The 22205-nt window shown below is 38.2% G+C and overlaps 3 protein-coding genes across 16 annotated transcripts in view; all 3 read right to left on the bottom strand.

Moving 5' to 3' along the window:
• eif2ak3 (eukaryotic translation initiation factor 2-alpha kinase 3) overlaps positions 1–10710 on the bottom strand; it is a 45779-nt gene extending 35069 nt beyond the window's left edge. Inside the window, exon 1 of the mRNA XM_065297099.2 lies at positions 9898–10710. Coding sequence (XP_065153171.1) covers positions 9898–10196 — 299 coding nt within the window. The 5' untranslated portion in view covers positions 10197–10710. The remainder of the gene's footprint in view (positions 1–9897) is intronic.
• Positions 10711–11770: 1060 nt separating this feature from the next.
• Positions 11771–18454, bottom strand: rpia (ribose 5-phosphate isomerase A (ribose 5-phosphate epimerase)). Its single transcript, XM_065297098.2, has 9 exons — positions 18169–18454; positions 15812–15872; positions 15658–15713; positions 15508–15567; positions 15222–15286; positions 14030–14098; positions 13710–13851; positions 12969–13068; positions 11771–12791 (listed from the first exon to the last, which is right to left on the bottom strand). Exons 1-9 carry the CDS (start codon positions 18352–18354, stop codon positions 12694–12696), a joined length of 837 nt encoding a protein of 278 aa, XP_065153170.1. The 5' UTR covers positions 18355–18454; the 3' UTR covers positions 11771–12693.
• A 1691-nt stretch (positions 18455–20145) lies between these two features.
• The window catches only part of slc4a11 (solute carrier family 4 member 11), a 67420-nt gene continuing 65360 nt past the window's right edge, over positions 20146–22205 (bottom strand). For all 14 annotated transcript variants that reach the window (XM_065297084.2, XM_065297093.2, XM_065297087.2 and 11 more), the window contains one exon: positions 20146–22185. In XM_065297084.2, the coding sequence (XP_065153156.1) occupies positions 22119–22185 (67 nt within the window). In that variant the 3' untranslated portion in view covers positions 20146–22118. The remainder of the gene's footprint in view (positions 22186–22205) is intronic.

The following is a 22205-nucleotide window of genomic DNA, read 5'->3' as shown; positions in this document are numbered from 1 at the left end:
AAGGGCACTTCAGGAAGGGGATGTCACACAGTCGATCCAAATAAAGAGAAACTGATGTGCGTTTTTCATTGCTCTATTCGCCAAGTCTATTTGAATTGACCACACCATGAGACAATTGTGCAACTTTCTCTAGAGTTTATACATCAAGTGTTCTGATCTTCGAAGGGAATATGGCATAGGGATAGTATGCTATTGGAATACGCCCTTTATCTTTTCGTGAGCGGCAGTCGCGTAGGCTTTAACCAATCATTGAACAGATTTTTAACAACAAACCATACAACATTTTACTGACCCTAAAGTGTTAAAAAGATTGCGGGAAAATGTTTTGGAATTTCTTTTAATTCAAACATTAAAAATCTCATACATATAAACTAAGAACACAGGGCTTTGAATGTGATGGCGCTTTAGGCAAATCATTAAACAAAATACACAGAAGAATTTTCGTTGTGTTTTATTTATCCATCTTGATGTGTGGCGCAAGAACGGATAACATTCCGATCACAAACGCAGCCGAGGACGGATCTCACTCAATCCAGCCATGGAATCTGCATTTACAGGTCAACGTCACACAAAACACCGCTAACTATCATTAATCTTCTCCCTGACAGCTGTCAAAAATAAAGGAGGTTAGGTAATGGAGCGCATTTTAACACTCCTGGTCGTATTTTTAAGTTATTCAGGCATATGTTTAATATGTTCCAACTATTAATGTAGAGATTTAATTTAATATTTAGTAGCAGAATTTAATGGATCGTTTTAATGTTTGAGTTTCCATGGCGACATATCCATGGGTCATTATGTGAATGTTGGTCAGTCAGCAGTTTCTATCTCATTTAACACGTTTTAGGTTAAACACGTACTAACCATAATAAAATTGACCAAATACATTTGCTCAGTGTTGGTTTTATGCAAAGTAAGTTTCTTATACCTAAATGTGTTTGTAAATTACATTACTTCACTTCTTACACACTAGACTAGAGGGAGACATGAACAGGAAATTTAGGAAATTGTTAGCTCTTTTATTTAAATCATATTAAACTTATCAGGAAACAAAGGTAACAACAGTTTATTGTTGATATAGAAATATGTGAGTGAACAAAGTAGGCTACAGAACAAAAACGTATAAGTTCAGACAGAGCCTAAAGCACGTTATTAATGCAAACTAAAACAGTGAAGTCGAGATTGTCATCCTCATGTTTCACATTAATTTTGTTGGTAAAAAGCATGTGGGTGAAAGTCGAGTTCAGGTAAAGTACGCGGTGCGGACGCTGCAAATATTAATAAGCAAAGATAAAACCTTTAAAGCTTAAAATATAAAGCTAAAAAGGTGAATCACGGTTATTAGGGTTGCTAGTTATTCTCTGCTGTTTGCTTCTCAGTAGAACTGTACAATACGGGAGTGCGGTTACCGCAACAACCCTAAATCATATGGTTAAAGCCAGTTGTAGCCATTGTGATTTAAAGCTATTCATCTAGCGCGTCTCCCCCCACGGGATCGATCACACATCCAGATACAGAAGCCACTTTGATGTTGATAAATGTAAACGGACTGTGTCCTGATAAACTGATGATACGATCTGCCAGATGTGAAAAATGTGTTCGTATGTTAATGCAAATAAACCCTTTGCCTAAACTTCACCCACTTCCCGTTTCGGTGTCACGTGACCAATGGAGCGTAAATGATTGGCTGGATGTTGAATGATTTGATACAGGGATCGATTGCTTCTCCTTGCTTCCCCGGATGTTGACTCTGAATATTTTTACACTGAATTTTTTGAGACGTTGAATTATTTTGCACTGAATTTTTTGAGACATTGAATTTTTTACACCAAATCTTTTGAAACATTGAATGTTTTTACACGGAATCTTTTAAAACACATTGAATTTTTTTTCATTGAATTTTTTTAGACATTGAATTTTTTTTACACTGAATTTTTTTAAAACATTTGAAAAATGTCATAGGCAAAAAAAACAGTGCTAGATATTCGATGGCTTTTAAAATTCAAAGTCTGATTTAGATGCAAAATAAAATTCGGTGTTAAAAATTTGATGTAAAAAAATTCAGTGCTAAGAATTAGAATTCAAAACCCAACGGCACAGATTTACTTCCATACAAAAGTAGCTATATAGATCAAAAACACTTTTTGTACCAGGCTGTAAAAGAATTTCTGCTCTAAAGATAGACATTTTAACATGGTGGTCTATGGGAATTGACTCCTTTTTGGAGCCAGCATCTAGCGGCCAGTCGATGAATTGCAGTTTAAATCACTTCTGTATTGGCTTCATCAGAGAGATCGAAAAGGTTTCCCCTCAGTTTTGCCACATTATTACCACCTTGGTTGTGCATTATTTTCGAATAATTCAACAGCCCGTCATCAATTATTCCTTACTTAGTACATTAATACTTGTTGCACAGCAAGGTTGACCACAAAACAGATTTATTATTAGTATATGAGCACATATATTTGCAAAAGAAAAAAAACAAAGTGCTCGGAAAACCAGTTTAAGAAAGTTTTAATGTTGCTATTGATGTCTTTTATCATGCCATGTTTTTCCTCCATGTATTGATTAAAACATTTGTTCAGTGTGCATGTGTGTGAGAATCCTTAATCTGTCCTCTGACTCCATGTCACGTTCAGTCACGCCCAAACTGCTATCACCATGCAGAACTATAAGCCCTTCTCCCATTTCGACTGACCTTGCAAATTCTGCCCATCTTTCTTTTTTTACAGAGAAACATCTTTAAAGCATTTTCATTCTAGATTGTGATAATAAATAAAAAATAAACTTATTGATGCAGACCTATAAGATTCTCAAAGAGTAAGAATAAAACATCATCAAACTTGTGAGCACACAAAATGCACGATCATGATAGCTAATTTCAAGCATCATTATTATGGTGACATAATTATTTAACTTCTCTTCAACTCATGATCATCCTCCTGTTACTATCTCTCTAACATACGCGGTGCAGAAAAATCAAAACTCCGTCACGTGGCATTTACCTCTTCCTATTGGATGAGCTCTGGCCTTGATCTAGGTGGCTGATTTGTTGTTGCTAAGCAGTGAGGAACCAAACTACAAGAAAGACAGCGTTCTGGCAACTGGGTCCTAATGCCTTCATTTTGGTGTCTCGATGTCTCCTCTCCACTTTCTCCCCTCATCTCCCCAAACTCTCTCTCTCTTTTTCTCTTCTGTGCCACACCTCTCTCATCTTCCCACCCATTGCTGCAGTGCAGTAAGGTGTGTCCTCTGCAATGAATCAAGTAACGGCTCACAAAAATTAAACCATAACTCAAGCAAAAAAAAATCAATCAACTCAAGTCCACAGTGAACTCTGCTATTGACGTCCAGCTAAATGTAACACTACTGTCTTAAAATAAATCAGTGTATTTTTATAGTTTGAACATTTAAGAAAAGTTACAAATAATAACAGAGACTTGAAAAAAGTTCAAGCTTATCTGTGACCTTCCAATAAAACGCGAATGTTTATACAAAAATTCCAGGACAACAAAATAAAGTTGCATGCATGCTACCACGAGATACCACAAATAAGTGTTTTACTGTTGTTTCTACATTGAAGTGATTTTTTTTTTTTAATCATGCAAAATGAAACTGGCAGACTCTCCCTGGTTATCACTGAGATAAAAAAGAATATACAATAACAAGCACACGAATTATACCATTTTCTTACTGCGCTCTCTCACTTTTCCTTTGCTCCTAACTCAAATTCTGAGCACTTTTTCCATCTACTCCTCTAATTGGCCAACAAGTTTGCCAGCTCAGCTCTTCTGATTGGCTGTTGCTAAGCAGTAGGCAGTAGGAGCTAGACGTCTGGCAGAGTTTGCACCAGGCAATAGAGAGAGGCATCACTGCGAGTAGTGTGTGTGTATCTGTGTCTGTGTGTATTTATGAGGGTGTGTAACAGTGAGGGCACCTCGAGCGAAGTGTTACTTCCAAAAGGTCCCTGAGGAATCACCGCACCAGTCCAAAAATACACACAGTGAGGCAAAGCTGAGCTACATTAGCTTATTGGCTGGGCCTGGACCACGATGATACCACCAAACTGATTCACATCAACAAACCGTGCATGTAAGAAATTATTTTCTATATAATTATTTCAGTATTTACAATCCTACCAACCTAACCAGCACTAATCACTGGGGAGCACAGGGCGAACCTGTTGCCGAACCTTTGCACAGGTGACTGGTGTTTGTTGGTTTGCAGTGTGCAAAATCTTTATATTCTCTTGTGCCGTTTTGAGTTCTTTTAAGTCTTTCCTTTAATTCAATTTCCCAGTCACTAAACTTAATGGACTGAACAATAGAGTGAGTTTATGAGAGAGTGTCTTTATCACTATCTCTGCTTTTGTTGTGAGTACATCTCTCTTGGGTTTGACTCCCATTTGCCAGTCGACCATACTGTGCAACACATAAAACTGTCCCATGAGAACACCATCCCCCAGTAAAGCTGTTCCATGTTACGGGGAAGGCCTGAGGGTGTTGATTAACATCACAGTTTTACCAAGAAGTAAGCACCAAGGTTTGGTTACTATTCTCCATCCATGCGCAATACAAACGCATTAACACCAAAAGCTACACACCTGTTATAAGCCATTTATTAAAGCAGATATTAATATTTAGCTTAAACACTGCACGTGAACGCATGGGGAGGTTTGATATTGAGGATCGTGGGGGAAGACGCAGAGGTGCGTTTTACCTTGGCAGCAGGTGTGAAGGCAGCTGCTACTCTCACCCCAGCCGAGAGACTGAACCGATGCTGTGTTAAACACACTACACACTATTCCCTTGTGTGTGGATGACACATATAACTATGCCACCAGAAACAAAGACCAGCTCCACCTACCAGTGATGTATGACTACTGTCAAGACACAGTCCCAACAACTTCGCATTAAAACGGCACCGTACAGTCGCTGGTGTTTAAGGCAGATTTCAGACAGGCTATTTTCAAATCCTATTATTATCATCAGACCAAGATCAAGGCATCCCTGCATGGTTATAGTAAATTTGCAGACAATGCGTTTAAATTAAACCAACATTTATTTTTCTCTTGTTACTCGGGTTAATTGGGCCTTGAGGTTGGCATAGTAGCTGCAAGAATTTATAGTTATTTCATCCATAAAGTGCAAATAGGGGAGTTCTGGTTATTAGGTTGTAAATCTGTGATGATGTATCTGTGTGCTTTATGGCACAGGCACCCCATTCAATATAAAAGCCATAGAGGTGGCCAGCCAGAATCAGATAAGTGGGGAGCTGTCATAATTATTAAGTAATCACCTGATCGCGGTTGTTTGACCTAACCGTGATTTCCCCCCCCCCCAGATAACCACAATTATTGCACACATTTAGGTAAACAAGGGGATGTGTGGTATTTGCAGCAACCCTTGTACACTGCAATTACTGTAATGTTCAAATTATTTTCTCAAATTAAGTGGTATCAGCTTTGAATTTATATTGATCAATACCATTGTCATAACATAGATTTGGTTTGGGTGCTTAAGACTTTACAGTGTTTTCTGCTGTGGTACATTTATAGTGATTTTCTTCGCAACACACAAATTTCTTAAGGTATGTGTTTTCTTGACTGAATAAATTAAATTTTTTAAGAGATCAGATGCAAAACCTTCTGATACAGGAGTGTCAAACATACGTCCCACACAAAGGTGTCCAATTTATTATTAAATACATATTTTTTTTAATCATTTTCAGGTAGGATGCGGCAGTCGCACGTGTCTAGTTTAAATAGGAGAAGCAGCAAAACGCGGAGAGTTTTAAAGGCAGAGCGTAGACGGACCTCACATGGTCCTTGTGCACCCAAACATTCCGCGGGCATGACTCTTCATGGCAGATGCTGAGAAAAAGCGGCATCCGTGCGGCAGTGTCGCCACGTACCATGTTTAAAACTGCCATTAATTAGTTTCTGCCTTAAACCGTGATGGGCACACGCGACGAACAGTAGTGAGTTTAAGTTTAGAAACCGTTTCTTGGCTGGTCAGGACTCGCACACAAACATCTTGAAATGAAAGTAGCAACCGCCTTAAAACTGGTTGTTTTTATTTCGGTGGTCAAATACAGAGAGGATAAGATATATAAGCATAAGCTGTAATTCTGTTAACGTTCCATACAGAGGAAGTTAAATTAAGGCTTTTTAATCTAAGACCAGTGGGTTTTTACAGATGTAAATGTGTGTGTGTATGTTTAATTGTACAGTATGAGTATGATAATGTTTCTGAGGACTTATGAAATTTATTTTTCACAGAGCCATGTATTTTTCTAATTTTCTTAACACAATTATCAGAACACTAAGGTTTAAAAAAGTTAGCCGGTACTCACATGGTGACATTATTTACCATCCAACTCTCAACCTAAAGTATGACACCCCTACTCTAAGTGCATTACATAATTTTTTTGTAAATGAGCATTAAGTTTAGTTTCAGTAATTTCACTTTAATGCCTGTAAAAAGGTTATTAGTCAGTAATTGGAAAAAACAAATGTCACTTTGGTCATTTAATTGTAATTTGACACATTTGACTGTCTTTAGCTGCAAAACCCTCTAAGTGCATGAAAGCTTTTGTGGCAAAAACTTCGACTTCTGAAAAAAAAATCCAATTCTTTGGACAAGACATCTAAAAACGAAAATCACTAAAAATGTAACTAACACCTTTATTGCTTTTTGTAGCTAAGCTCTTCATTCAAAGATGTTAAGTTTTTAAAAACAAAATTAAAATCAATAAACAAAATATTTAATTAAATAATCACAAAAATCTGTGACTATTAGTTAATGAATGAAGCATAGAAAAATATGTATGCCAATAAATCTTCATAATTGTCAACACGCTAACCAATCAATTAATCATAATAATTTAAAAAGTCCTTCACAGGCAAATTTTAGAATTGCGACGCCCCTAGTTAGGTGTATAATAAACAGCGGTTTTTGCACCCTTGAAGTGCACCTCGAAAAGGGGATGTCGCATAAACAGTCGGTCTAAATAATAAGAAATTACGTTGTTTTTATTGCTCTATTCGGCAAGTGTATTTAAATCAGCCACATTATGAGACACCATTGTGCAACTCCCTCTAGACAGTTTACATATCAAGAGTTCTGATCTTTGAAGGGAATGGGACATAGAGATGATCACTTCCAATTGGAATTAGTCCTAAGTGTTGGACTCTTTTACGCATTTATGTTTATATTGCAATATTCATTTTGATTTCAAAAGGAAGGTTTGTAAAAAAACGTATAAAATTTTAATGAATAAATGCCGATTTTATTTTAATATTTAAAATAAATACATCTTATATTACGGACTCACCCAAATAAAACTTAAGCTGTATGCATCATCATCAAACTAACAAGTGTGATCTACTCAAATCTAGATGAAGTTAAAATTACTCAGATTTAGCAAAAAGTTCCTCATTAGGGCTGAACGATAAGTCGAATTTTCATCGTCATCGCGATATGAACTCACGCGATGAACACATCGCAACAGACAGCCTTGACGCGATGAATGAAGGGAAAACGGTAAGCGCATGTAATGAACGTTTGACCTATCACGTTTATTCCTGAAGACATGCCCTGCGTCCCAAACCGCATACTTCCATACTATATAGTAGGCGAAAAGCACTACTTCTCGTACTCTTTGGATACTATATAGTATGGAAGTAGGCAGTTTAAGACGCACGGATGGTTTGCGCGTTCAGGGGAACCCCCAAGTCAGCTACGCTCAGATTGATTTGTGAGGTGTCAGTTGCGAAGCTGTGCCTGTTAGCAAAAATGATGGCGAGAAAGGAGAGAATAGTAAGGAAAATGTGCTGTCAAACGAAGATCTTGTGGTAAAAAGGAACAGCACTTCAGCTGGAATTATTTTGGATTTAGGAGAGATGACGCCGCAAACACAGGTACTGTGGAAGCGGTGATTCACATATATTGCGTCTATTGCGCGCTCAAGTTCATTATTTCAAATGTATGTTCGCTCTGGAAGCGCCGTGGTCACGACTCGCACGCAGTGCGACGCGCTCTTTATTTCCAGGTATTTCAAAAACATTTTAACTTTTCAGAATGACACAAGCGCAGCGTGCAGGTCATGTGACAATAACCTACGTGTCTAGCATTTTCCACCCATTTTTAGGCGCGACATGTGAATGGCCTCTAAAACATGGAAAAAATATAAAATATTTATCGCAAATCACATCGTCATCGCAACATTAAACAATTTCATCGCACATCGCAACTTTTCCTCACATCGTGCAGCCCTATTCCTCATGCTTCAACTTTTAGCAGCATCATGATCAGAGTGCTGGTGAGATGTCTAGTACATCCAAACAGTCTCGCAGTAACTCTGATTCTTTGAAGTTTTTCATGTCACCTGACTTGTCAAGCTGCAGATTGTTCTCGACAAATCACTATATTGTTGCTTTGCTATAGCCTGTAAATACTGAGATTCTATTTGAGAATCCCAAATGTGACAAAAAAATGGGTGCGCCACTTGTCACTGTGACTTGTACAACATGGCGATGGCAGGAGTGCAGTGTGTGACAGATTTTTACTGCAGGGGACCAAAACATCTGTTCTCTGCAATCTTATCAAGTCCACTGACATTTGTGTATCCACCCAACTTATTCACCCAAACAACATTCACAGGGAACTTGAAAACAACAGTAAGAAAGATAAACATTGATACAAAACATTTTTTTCCAGGATATTGAGCAAAACAAATTAGGGGAACAGCATTTTTAATTTAATGATGCATAAAAGACCTAATTTCCCAAGCTATAACCGGACTGGGATCTGCCCAGTCGACATTGATTTTTGCAAGGTGGGGCAGAGGGCTCGGATGCGGTATCATACGAATACCTGATATGTAAAGTGATCTGAACGACTCATTCTCGTTAAAAACAAAACATCCGGAAAGTTAGTGCACGAGGCTGGGCGACGCATCTCCAAGCACGCGATAAGTAGCGGTTCTGCGCCAAACTCCGCCGCAGACTACAAACACATAACGCCTTTCCTTTCGCATCAACTCAAGCATAGAGAATTCATAAATTAATAATAAAAAAATTCCTCTACAGACAGGTGACACTTAACAAGAGCACTAAAATGACAAAAGTGTGATCATTTGATGTTACTTAACCTTACCTTTAAACTTGACTGAAAGGTGTTTACAAACTGATGCTGTCTGCATGCAGATCACGCCCACATTCTCAAAACACTGCAGCAGTTTGCAAAAGAAACACAACTGAGTGCAACAGCACTAAAGAAGTTATAAACTCCAGAAAAAGTTTATTAGGACAATATAGGAAATTCAGCCCATATAGACCAGTTTTTCAGCAGACACGGGATACTGTCATGTGCTATCCTTCGTTGAACAGCGCTCCCTAAATTCACAACACACTTTCCACCCCATTCAAACGTGAGACAGGCAAGTGTTCTACACTTAACGTTACCCTTTAAATTCATTCGTGTCTCCACACTAACAGATTTTGCCAAGTTACGAACTTAACTAACGTTAGAAGTAGCCATGTTATGAATGACAGAATGTAAGTGATAAACGGAATGAAGAGCGTTAAGTTATGCGTTTAGAAATACAAAGTTCAGACATAAAGCGAATGCCAAGTTGATTTAAATCGCTAATGTAAAATGCTTTTGAACATTTATTCTGTTTTCTGGCCCAACAGGGAGGGCTTGAGATCTTGAGAGCATAACGTTAGCTGGAAAATCCGCCCAGCACGAACTCAATCTCAGCAGCATGCAAACTTCACTGAAGTTGAATAAAACGACGAAAGCCACAGTGACAAGGGACAAACACGTCAACACCCACACAAAATAAAAAAACTTCCGCAACAGTTTAGTGTGAAATGTTTGAGAGGATGCCTACCTTCTTCGCTGACGGAAGTTTGTGTCGCGGTCTCCAGACGGTTCTTCGGTGTCTCCGCTCGAGCCGTAATACTCGACGTCCTCAACGGTCACTTCTCCAATGTTGGGGGCTCCACCGACGTTGTCCAGTGCCCGCTCCATAACGCCAGCATCTTCTGCCGCCTCTGTTTCTGGCGTCGGGAGCGCTTCGGGTTCGCTCTCTGAGAGAGACTGACTTTGCAAAGTGCCCGTTAGCGTTCTCAAAATAAGCAACAGCAGCAGGGATGTGCACACGTTTCCAAACTGAAACCCCCTTTCCATTGGGACAAGTGGCACATGGGGAGTTAGGCAATCACATACCAGAACGCGTGGTAAATTTTAAAAACTAGACTAAAAAAAGGCGTTGTACAAGTAAAAGGCTGTTTGATATCTTTCTGTTGTTCTCTCTTAGCGTAAACACGCACTCCACAGCACCACCATGTTATTCCCTTTATACTTGACGTTAGCCGTGCTGTGGTAACCTTAAGCCCCGCCCTGTATCCAAACGCCTATTGGCTGTGGATGACACACGCTCGCATGTAGCTCCATGCAGTGTGCGCTGATAGGTGCGAGCGCTTGTCAATCTTTATGGCTCGTCTACTAAGCAGATTTTGATTGGGTATTCCAACTGTCTTTTAAAGATCAGTCTGTTGACGTGGTCTGCCCCCAAGGCGCTCAGATTATTGGGCATTGTCCTTGTCACTCAGAAATGGAGGCGGGAGCTAAAGAAACTTCAAGCAGAAGCAAGGCGGATAAGTCCCGCCTTCTAAAGTATATTATTGACTGTTGCGTAGAACTTTACCCAATAAAACGAAAGTATAGACCTCAAATTGTTTTTATTGGTATATTTACGGAAGCCGCGAAAGTACGCTTGTCTACCCATTGGTCTGACATTCTGTCTATCAAGATCAGTGCGCCTGTGATTTCTTAAAGGGCGACGTAAACCTACTTTCAATCTGATAGGTTAAAAAGTACAAGGATGGAAATAACGACGTGGCTGTTTGTTTGCTGACAGCAGAGATTACGTTGACATTTCCATTTCCGGGCATGTGAAGACACTAAAAAAAACCATATTTTGTACAAAATAAAAGTATGGCATTCTTCTGTATATATATATTTACACGTTTAAATGTGGCACTGGGTACACCTGATCGGGATATATAAAAAGTTTAACACTCGTGTTTGGCTTACGTTTAGGGAGTTATGTCGATCCAAACATCGTAATCTTAGTTTACTACAATACTTAAAATCGATATGGTGCCACCTTGTGGTGCTTTAAAGTCATTTCTTAAAGCTATAGTTGACGGAATACACAAAACTTCTTGTTCTTGAGCTGATCACCCCATGGCCATTCAATAAAGTGGTGACATTTTGCTTCAATAGAGCAGTAAAGAAGATTTTTAGGCAAAACCGTAGTCCTCCGTGAATCATAAAATACAAGTGCACAGGTTACACTACTTTGAGAGTCACAAAACCAGAAACAGGCAATACAAAATCAATCCCCATGACTCCTGGCAATATTGAAATCATAAAGTATAAAACGATTTCAGCTAAAAATCTTTGTCACCTACATCTTGGAAGGCCCAGGGGTGGGTAAATAAACATAAAATATTTAATATTTTGGTAGACTGTGCCTTAAACTAATATAAATATCCACTAACCCAGTGGATCTCAGCTTAAAATTTGAATTTAACAAAACATTAAATTATACAATGTAATGCTGTTGGTTGGTAGCTATATTTTTTTGAGGTGTTATTACACAATTTATAATAATTAGTGTATTTTATGTCATAAAACTAGGGCCCCCTGACACCATTTCGGGCCCCCCATTAGGGAAAACGTGAAAAAACTAGGAATGAATGATATAATTTATTGGTCCTGTTTTAATACGGAGTTTCAGAGCAAAACATTTAAGAATTAATTCTGTATCACAGTCAAAGTAGATATTAGCTGGTATTTGAAGTATTTTTGCACCCAAACCTCACGGTGAACTCTGTGGGGAGTCTCCATTAACAAAGACCAAAACATGATGAAAGATAAGGCCTGCTGGATTTCAGTTGAGCCACAAACACATTACTTTATCATCCTCCATATACACTGGCTCCACAGGCACAAATTATACAAAAACAAAATCAATACAGAGTACCGTTTCACCTCTTTAAAAAGTAAAGTATACCCAGGGGTGGAATGCTTGGAAATGATTGATAACTAAACAAACTAACCATTGTAATGTGTACAGGCAAAGGCCACAGGTTATGTTTGGATCAAACATGAAGGAATTTTAGCAATTACAGCAATCACAAATAACAGAATAAGCTGATGTGACTGTGAAAGCTGTATTTTAAACCTTTTAAAGGCATGCATTTAAAAGGCCAAACGCTACACTAAAGCCGTTTTATGAAAATGAGGCACAGATGCATGAATACACTTTTCTATGCACAGTACATCTATGCAAGACAAGACTTGATTGGTGGAGCATGACTATATAAATTGGTATATAAGGCCAGTAGTACACATCTAAAACATCACCATAGACTCCAGACCATTATAGGCAGACCTGTCAATGAGAGAGGAAGTAATGTTGCTAGAGTATGTAAAATCTACACATTTAATGTACACACCACCTTAAATTATGAGAAATGTCCAGGTCAGACACCTTCCACAGGACACTGTTGGTTTCTGTACCATTAAACTGTAAAGAAGAGCTGCCCGAGTCTATATTTAAATTGCACTTGAGGTGCGCAGGCTGGTCTTTCACATACGACGAGAAAGTTTCTTCTTAGTTGACAGGAGCATCTCTGACCTTGACATTTCCATCCTCCATACCAAAATAGACCCTCTCAGCCATTCCCACAAACAAGCCTGTCTCCACCACACCTGAACAACAGAGAGCAAGACATCAGTTTATGCTTAGAAATACAGTGCTGGTCAAATGTTTGGAAACACTTATTTATATTTTTCCACATAGAATAATAGTAAACTCATTGCTTATTTTACTAGCAGAATGCTTCAGTACATATTGTTATGCTTTCATATTCTTTCATCTGTACTGACCTGGGATCATCTTAATGGCTGTGTTGACCTCTTTCCAATTCTGAGCCTTCTCAAACTTCCAATCCAAGATGAAGTTACTATTATCAGTAACCACGGGACCCTAAGGTTAAATGTTAAAGGAAGACAGTGTTATATTTCTATTGTGTAGAACACACTGCTTATTGTAGTGAAGGTCAAGGTAGGATTTCGACAAACAGGGGACATGTCATACAAATGAACTAGAGGCCGGTGGCAAGACTTCCTGTGGTCTGAGGTCTTGAACTGACTCTTTTCAGAGCTCTGATCCTGGAGTACCTCTTACAGCACCGTCTAAAACAAAGACCTCACTGTATATGAGGGGCAGCGTCCTGGTGCTTGCTTTGCTTGGCAATAGCTAAATGAGCAAGTCACAAAAAAATGGAAAATGTGTAATTTACTGCGCTTCTTGACAGTGCCAGTCCTCATTTATTTCATTATGGTCTCATTTTGTGTTTTGTGTCCGGAAATTGACATTTCAACGTGATCTCTGCTGTCAGCAAACAAACAGCCACGTTGTTATTTCCATCCTTGTACTTTTTAACCTATCAGATTGGAAGTGGCAATGACATGAGGATTTCTAAATGATTTTTAGGTTAACTTTTTCTTTAGTATGGCTGTCCCAAAAGCAAAAGTGTAAATAAAGTAAAACTAATGCATCTTGGTGAGGCCAAATAAGCGGTATAAATGACACAGACACATACACTGTAAAAAACACAATCATACCGCTTTACTGACAGCCATCCTCAGCACAGCCTCTCCTCCAAACCTGCTGGCAATGGCTCTGGACACGGGCACATATGCCATGGGAATGACCTCCACTGGTACACCTTTCTTCCACTGCTCACCCAGGGTCTTCGAGTCCTTTCTGCACACATAAGAAATGGCATGACTACACCCCAATGCACCCTAATGTACAGACTAGAGGTTAACATCTAATGATATACTTGCTTACATAATTAAAACAATCACAGTCTGCCTTAATGACTTAACATTACAGATTCAGGGGAGAGCACTACAATGTGATTTAACCACTACATACATACCTATAGTCTGCAATGACAAAGAAATGCTTGGCACAACCAGCCACAATCTTCTCCTGGGCCAAACATCCCCTATTTTGCAGGAGCAAAGAAAATATGACTTACATTTTTAAAGTGATCAAACATTAAAGGACAAGTTCGGTATTTTACACTTAAAGCCCTGTTTTCAGATTGTTTATGATGAAATAGAACGGTTTTGATTGAAATTTGGACATATGATGCTGGGCCGAGATTTTTCGGGTGTTTCTTGTATCACCTCCCACCTCTATAATGGCTTTATAGGTGCACTGGAACAATCCTTCCTAAAATGCATTAAACTTTCATTTACAAAGACGTGAAACTCACCGAGTGGTCAGGGGTGTTCACTGATGTGCTCACACAAAAATCGCTGCATAAGACGCATTCCAACAGGTTTTATCGTAGTTTTGTCCAACTCCATTGACTTATATTAGTTGTGCTGTGAGGTACGGTATTACTCCGCGCCGGGAACTTTGTTTCTATTCTTGCAATTGGCAAAGGCGGATTAGCGCCACCAACTGGGCTGGAGTGTTTATTATTCAAGCTCTAAGCGGAAGAATGTACGGGTGTGAGGCGTTTGGGAAAATAGGTCCACAAGTTTACAACGAATGCTAAACCACCTGTTGGAAAGCATCTTTTGCAGCGATTTTTGTGTGAGCATATCAGTGAACACCCCTGACCACTCGCTGAGTTTCACGTCTTTGTAAACGAAAGTTTAATGCATTTTAGGAAGGATTGTTCCAGTGCACCTATACACCCATTCTAGAGGTGGGAGGTGAAACAACAAACACTCGAAAATTCTCGGGGCAGCCGCATATGTCGAAATTTTGGTCAAAACCGTTCTATTTCATCATAAACAATCTGAAAACAGGGCTTTAAGTGTAAAATACCGAACTTGTCCTTTAAAAAAAAAATATGATAATACCATAAGGTAAATTTGATATTACTACTCCGAGGACAGACTTTTCCCATTTAAGAGGATCACACAGTGAAATGTTTAGGAACCCCTGATTTAACAGTTTTGCTGATTTCAGCCGATTAACAAAATATAATTTAGGGTTATATTGTAAACAGATGTGTACAGCATACTACTGTATGTCAAGATTTTAATTTGCCCAACCTTAAATTTTATCCCTAAATGTTAAGGGATTAAAAAAGAGGTTTTATCTAAACTCACCCTCCTCCCTTTATTAGAGTCAAAGCATCATCAACCTCATCAGCTCCATCAATCGCTACATCCAACTGAAAAACAGAAAAACATACCCCACTTTCAATACACCTTTACTACTGCAAAACATTTTGGTAAAGCATCGCATCATACATTTAGCTTCTTTAACTCAAATCATGCGAACATTTTTTTAAGGTCGTCCAGCTATTTTGCATTCAACATTGGCTCTTCAAATTGTGATTTCTCCCATTGCTTTTTAAAAGTGGTCCATCTCTACCTCTCTGGCTTGACTCACCTCAGGATGTCTGTCTAAATCTGATAGGGTAAGACCATGCTTCAGAATTAACTGCCGAGCCTAAATCAACACAATTAAAATAAGAGAGTTAGTTAAGTTTTGAAATGCAGTATTAGATGTTTAACTATTACACAGGTGGTTTACACTGACCTGGAATGAAGTGGGAACACACACAATGTTCAGCTTTTCCTGTCTTACCCTCTCAGCTGGATGAAAAATGTCTTTCTTTAGTAAATGTCATGGGCAACAGCTATAATGGGGCTGTGCATGAGTGGAATATCATTATTTATACTGCATATCTTACCCAGTCTGTCCACAGCATAGACAATAGTTGAGCCACTGCCCACCCCAACAACCTGGTTGTTCTGTGTATGAGAAGAAAGAAAGAGAACAGATACAGTAGCAAACACAAGCCAGATTTGAGAAATATACAAAGTTCAAACTTCCACCCTGTACTGATGGTTCAAGTTAAAATTCAGCTCACCTCTTGTGTGTTACAATCAATTATCATCAGCATGAATGTGTGTGTTTGAGTGTGTCTTACACAAATATAGGCACTTTTATATCCCACGGTCTTATTTTGCATCAAAGATTACATTACAAAATATTTCCCTTGCCTTTATTATTTGCCAACTTAGGGGGGTGGTAAATATGTAAAGAATAATTGACTTCGGTCCTTTGAATTATTTGAAAATAATGCACACCCAAGGTGCAATGCAGCACGACGCAAAGGTGTGAAGGTTATCAGAAATTAATGCATACCCACGGAACATTTATCATCCAATCAGAAACAGCATTCAACAGACCCGTGGTATAAACTAAAATATTGCATTGTTTCTAGGGATGCACCGATAGTATTTTTTGGGGCCGATACCGATTTAAACAGACAACTTCTGGCCGATACCGATGCCCATACCGATATTAAACACTTGTATACAGTTGGTTTATTAGCTAGTTTATTTCTGAATCAAATTATTTTTACTGAACATGGATTTGATCTAATTAACATTCAACTGACCAACATAATAAGAGAGGTACAAATTAAGCTAAAACAAATATAATAAGACAGCATGAAAACCTTCAAAGGTGGTTTTTGCTATTCAGTTTTTATTTTATTAACAACATTAACAATTTTTTTTTTATATAATGGATTTCTTTATGCAGTTGAGTTAATTAATAAACAATCTGTTTCGGCCTTTCTCGTGCTATTGCCGATATGCCGATGGTTTCAAATTCATCAAAAATCGGCCGATAAATATCGGTGGCCGATACATCGGTGCATCACTAATTGTTTCTTTCGTCTTGTTTTACCCAAATAAATGTCTGCTTCCAAGATAAATAATATATATTGAAGAAAAATATTTTAGTGACGGAGGGTGAAACATTGGCCCGATCGGCCAAGTGACAATACTTTTTACTGTCCCGAACGTCTCTCACGCTTGCCCCGGGCCACCGGGCTGTCCTTTATGTTGAGCCCTGTATTTTCGTTTGTAAAGTTTTAAATATGCATATTTTTCTTACAAAATCGCATCAATATTTATCCCTTTTTTTTATCCCTGTGATGCCATGTGGATTACTTTTGCGAAGGATAGACACATTCTTTGGACTTATAGGAGCAGACCCCATTTTCAAAAAAATATCTCAATGTGTATGAATATGTGAAAAAGGATACACAAATATAACTCATGTAAATTATGGGGCAATTTTTATTTTTGGCCAAACTATCCCTTTAATGATAATCAGTACATTTCTTTTTTAAACTGTTCTTATAGTAATGTTTTTAGTCTGGTGACTTAAAGTTACAATTGTCTCTAAAAATTATATTTTTTGGTACACTAATGGGATGGGAGATAAACAAATTCAATTTCTATTGAATAATTTGTTTATAATGGGACAATTATCATTTGTAAATATATGAAAATAAATCCAGTGTTTTCTTTTTTTTAAAGAATTTTGGACTTAACGTTACTGTAAATCTTTAAGTAGAGTAAAATTGAAAAAAAAGAAAAGTGGAAGTTATATTTAACCTGTTGAAGGACTTTAAACTTTTAGAAGATGCTGATGTCTTAGTTGTTATTATTATTATTATTATTATTATCTTATGTATTTATTTTTATCTTTCTTTTATTTACTCCTTAAAACTGTGTTTGTTCGTTGAGACTGTTATCTTACTTTACATTATATTTTTGCCTTATTGTAATTGGCTGTTGATGCACAATAAAAACAATGCTAGCTAGCTTTAGCAAGGCAAAAGTGTCTGCCTATTTATTCATAAATGTGCTAATCACTCAACGTTTAATTTCATCAGCTTTACCATCCTTATATCACATAGCTTACCACAGGTTTAGGCAATCTGGAGTTCAACTCTTTCTCCTCACAGCACAGCAGTGCCACGACCAACACTTATGCTAACGTTAGCGGACTTTCTCACTTATTTGACCGAATCGGAGATGCCTAGCTAGCATCCTTAAACCTATATCGTCTTAGCAGGTAAAAACCAGTTAACGTTAGGCAATGTAAACTGAACTAAAACATTAGAACGCCATGTCGCGAGAGTAACGTTAGTTTAGCCATATCATGTCATCAATATCATACTGCGTAAAAAAAAGTGTACATTGAACCCTGATTATATATAAATGAATGACAAGGACACATTCTCACCTGTATATGGTTGTCGACCGCAGCAAAGGCTGCTCGTTTTTTTGCCTCTTCAGCCATGAGAGAACCGCGGTGCCGCGCGCTGCTTTCACACACGTGCCTCCGCGTGGGTAAATGTGTGTGTTTTCCTGACACAGAGAGGAGGAGATATCTGCTGCTGATCACTGCAAACTCAACCCACCTCTTCATCAGCAGCAAGCCTGAGATGAAAACTGAATCTGGACCACAAGTGACTGAGTAATGTTGATGGTATAATAATGGTGGTCAGAAGGTGTTTTATAGTGGGAGTGTATTACTGGAGCCAATAGCAGAGCGGTGTGGAGAAATACGGGGAGCAATCTACTGTATAAGTTTATAACGTTATACTCAACATGACCACTAGTGGGCAGCTAACGTCTACTTTTCATTAACTTCTTGCATAGTAAATATTTAAAGGAATAGTTCACCCAAAAATGAAAATTCTCTTATGAGTTCTGTCTGTGTCCAAAATCACATACAACACACTATGCACTAAAAGTATCCTCTCTACCATCTACTGTATGAATTTTTAAAGGATGGCATCCTCTTAACTAGGAAACGTAACCTTTTTAACTAACCATCTGTAAAAGCGAATCAGGGTTCATGACGTCAAACGCACAATACAATGACCAAAATCAATTTGTACATTGATATCGGTGTTATCTGTTTTGCCCAACATGACCTCATCACCATCAGAGTTGAGCATAATCGTCTCTACAGGTGAACTTTGATCCCTCCTGATAGGGCCTCCTCACTTCTGCTACATAAGCAAAACTACATCCAGCATTCCACACTTCATTTCCCAGTTGAATTAGTGCATCATCCAGAAACTTGAATAGCACTTTTTGGCTTTGTCCGATACAGCTCCTTATACCCTCATAAAGTGCACAATTTGAGGGAGGTGACGTTTGTAGTGGGCTGCATCTGAAATCACACACTGTGACGCTGCTTTATGGTTTTAACAGATTTTACTTTATAATATGTGTGTATGCAGTTTGAATTCAGAACATGTGGGCATCCACCATGTTTTCATTGTCATGTGACCAGTGGCGGCTCGTGACTGCTCTTCCGAGGGGCGCAAATTCAAAATATGTGTTTGTTGCGTCATGTGAACCATGTGCATCACGTGTTTTGTCAAAATAAGTGCCTGCTGCAGACGCGTCTAAAGGGTTTATGATAAAAGAGACGCTCACGTTCACAAAATACACACAAGACACTCCCTTAACACCAAACTCTGATTACCCATGAGATTATGTGAGTATCTGGCAAACGCAAGCGTCTCTTTTATCATAAACCCTTTAGACGCATCTGCAGCAGGCACTTATTAAACATATTGCGCCATTGACTTTAGACTTAAGACCAGGTTTTTGTTGGTCAATGGCGTAGTCTATTTTAGTTGCCAACAATGCGCCTGAACATACCTCGTTTTCAGACCAGAATGCCCATGGGCGCAAAAGGGGGCACAAATGCATTTGCTATTTAAACAACGTGGCGGTAAACGTGAAAATAATAATTGCCCAGGGTGGAAACTAGCAAAAGACACTTGCGTCACGCATTGCGCTGCATTGCGCGAGGTGTAAGATAGAGCCCCTTATGTGTACAGAATTTGAGGAATAATCAATTATTCTGAAAATTGGAAATTGTAACAACATTGTACTTAATTTAATGTTAGGTCGTACATTTAAACAGTTGGTGTTATGTTGAGATTGGCTGTTTCCAGCAATCTTTTTCATACACAAGGTTTACATAAGGAGGAAACAATCATGTTTGAGGCTCACGATATGTCATTACCATGTACAGAACTCTTATTATTCATCTATGCCTAGGTAAATACAGATTTACATTCTACAGCACCTTTAAGTACATAGCTACATCGACAGGTGACAATAAATAGTCTGATAAAAATCTAAAGTGTAACTGCTTTATATCCTACATACAGTCTGATAAACAGAAAAGGAAGGAGAGCGGAAACATATGGGTATCAATATATCTCTTTATTTGGCAATCAGCTTGAAATGACCTAGATTTCAGTGTATAGCTTCCCCCTATTAAACCCACACAATCCTTCCAATAAACATCTCTCTTATTTACCTTAGTTTTTACATATTGCAGTTTACAAATTTAGCTTATCTGTTAGACAAAATCAATTTGACAATGTTTTTTATATATATATATGCTATATAAAAATCTACACATTATACATTCATGATTAGAAAATAAAAACTCCAAAACAATAATTAAACAGCACAGAACATAACTTGTCAATATATCTCACCCAGGCGTGAGCGATCACAAATAAAAATTGAATACTTCAATATTACAGTAAATACTGAGAGATGTCCAATGACAAATAGGATTACTGAAACAAGGTTGTTTTTACACTAAAGGTCAGGATTTGAGGAGAATAACTACGATACTGTTACAGGGAAGATAAAGAGAAAAATGTATATGTTTATTATGCAAATGAGAAAATGAACTTTTCCAATAGTGCTTTTTATCTCTCTCTCTTTCTCTTAAGCTTAAATCTTACAGTGACAAATATCAGTCCAATCTTTCTTTAATCTTATATTGCCTATGATTTAGTGCACAGGTGCTCACACGATTTATCAAACCTCGTCTTTTTTATTTGTGCGTTTACATTTATATCTTCTTTCAACATTCAACATCAACATTTACCCTTTCCTCTCTCTCTTTCTCTAAGCTCCAATTCTATTTGCGTAGCCACGGCCTCCCCCTTCGAGAGGATCTTACTCAGAAACATTCGAAAACGCTATAATGAAGGGATATAATGGTACTTTAACTTACTCTGACCTAGTTGCTTTTAATAACACAACAAATGACATAATAGTAATACAAATTAAATAGTTATGATGTCTTATAAAAGGCATGCCTTCTTTGTTTCGAATATATTGTAATGGCCGGTCACAATACTGCACGTGTGCATGTAAGTGCATTTCTTACGGGTGTTTGGGTTTATTTTCATGCCTGTGTGTGTGTGTGTGACTGGGCAAGTTACACAGTTGTGGTGTCCTGTGATGTGCAAAGCTTAAATGTCATTCAGCAGTGAGTAAGGTCTGTTTATTTTTCTCCATTTCCCTGAAACACCAGCGCTTATGATACATTCTCGAACATCAGTGGGTATCCAAACTAGAAGTGTATAACCTCAAAAGAAAAACTTGAATATATTGATAGCCTCTAATAATTCACTGTATTGCTATGAGACACAGTTTCCTAATAAGGTGAGAGTATTCTTTTGGTCCATGTTCACTTCTTTATTACTGATATGTACCAAGCTGCACTGGAAAATTTATGATAAACAGTTTTATGTATGAGAGGTTGTGAGTGATCGTTTGTGTGTGCATGTGTTTAGATTCAGCATTAAGAGGTATTGCTACAGATAAATTTCAGACTCTGAAGATAAACTTCAGTCTTATGTTGAAAAACCAGTTGCATTTGTGCCAAAAACACAATACTGTATGCTCAGAGATGGAGCAAACACTCGTGGTATTTTGTTATGACACGATTTTCGAGAGGATGTGTGATGGTGTCTCATACATCGAGTGTTTTATCCATATTGTGATGCATGGTTACATCAGAATAGACCAAAGAGAGAGAGAGATAGAGAGGGGGACTTTGGTGTAAAATTCAGATCATGACAGAATTGTGACTGACCGAAGTCAATAGGCAAACAGTCAGACGGTGGTCTGTCTTTCTACTCTGTGAACAAGCTTTTGTTCCCCCTCTTTATCTCTCTCTTTCTTCCTCTCTTTAAAATATCCTTCTTTTCTAAGTTCTCACTTTCACTTACTCTTTCAGTGCTTTACCAGAACGCCTGCTGTTAAACACCAGAATCAGTTGGTTTTTCCTCCCAGAGTTTTGCATTTCAAAAATACAATTCCCAGAGTCCTTTGCTCAGAGGCTCAGTGTGCATGCGTTCACATGCGCTGTGCATCCATAATGTCCAGGTACTTAGCCTCAATGATCCTGGGCAGTAGACAGTTCCTGAGATAGAGGCACAATTG

Source organism: Paramisgurnus dabryanus, chromosome 20 (assembly GCF_030506205.2).
Source record: "Paramisgurnus dabryanus chromosome 20, PD_genome_1.1, whole genome shotgun sequence".
In the NCBI taxonomy this organism is placed as follows: Eukaryota; Metazoa; Chordata; class Actinopteri; order Cypriniformes; family Cobitidae; genus Paramisgurnus; species Paramisgurnus dabryanus.
Note: the sequence above shows the minus strand (reverse complement) of the source record. Positions and strands in the feature narration are given on the sequence as shown.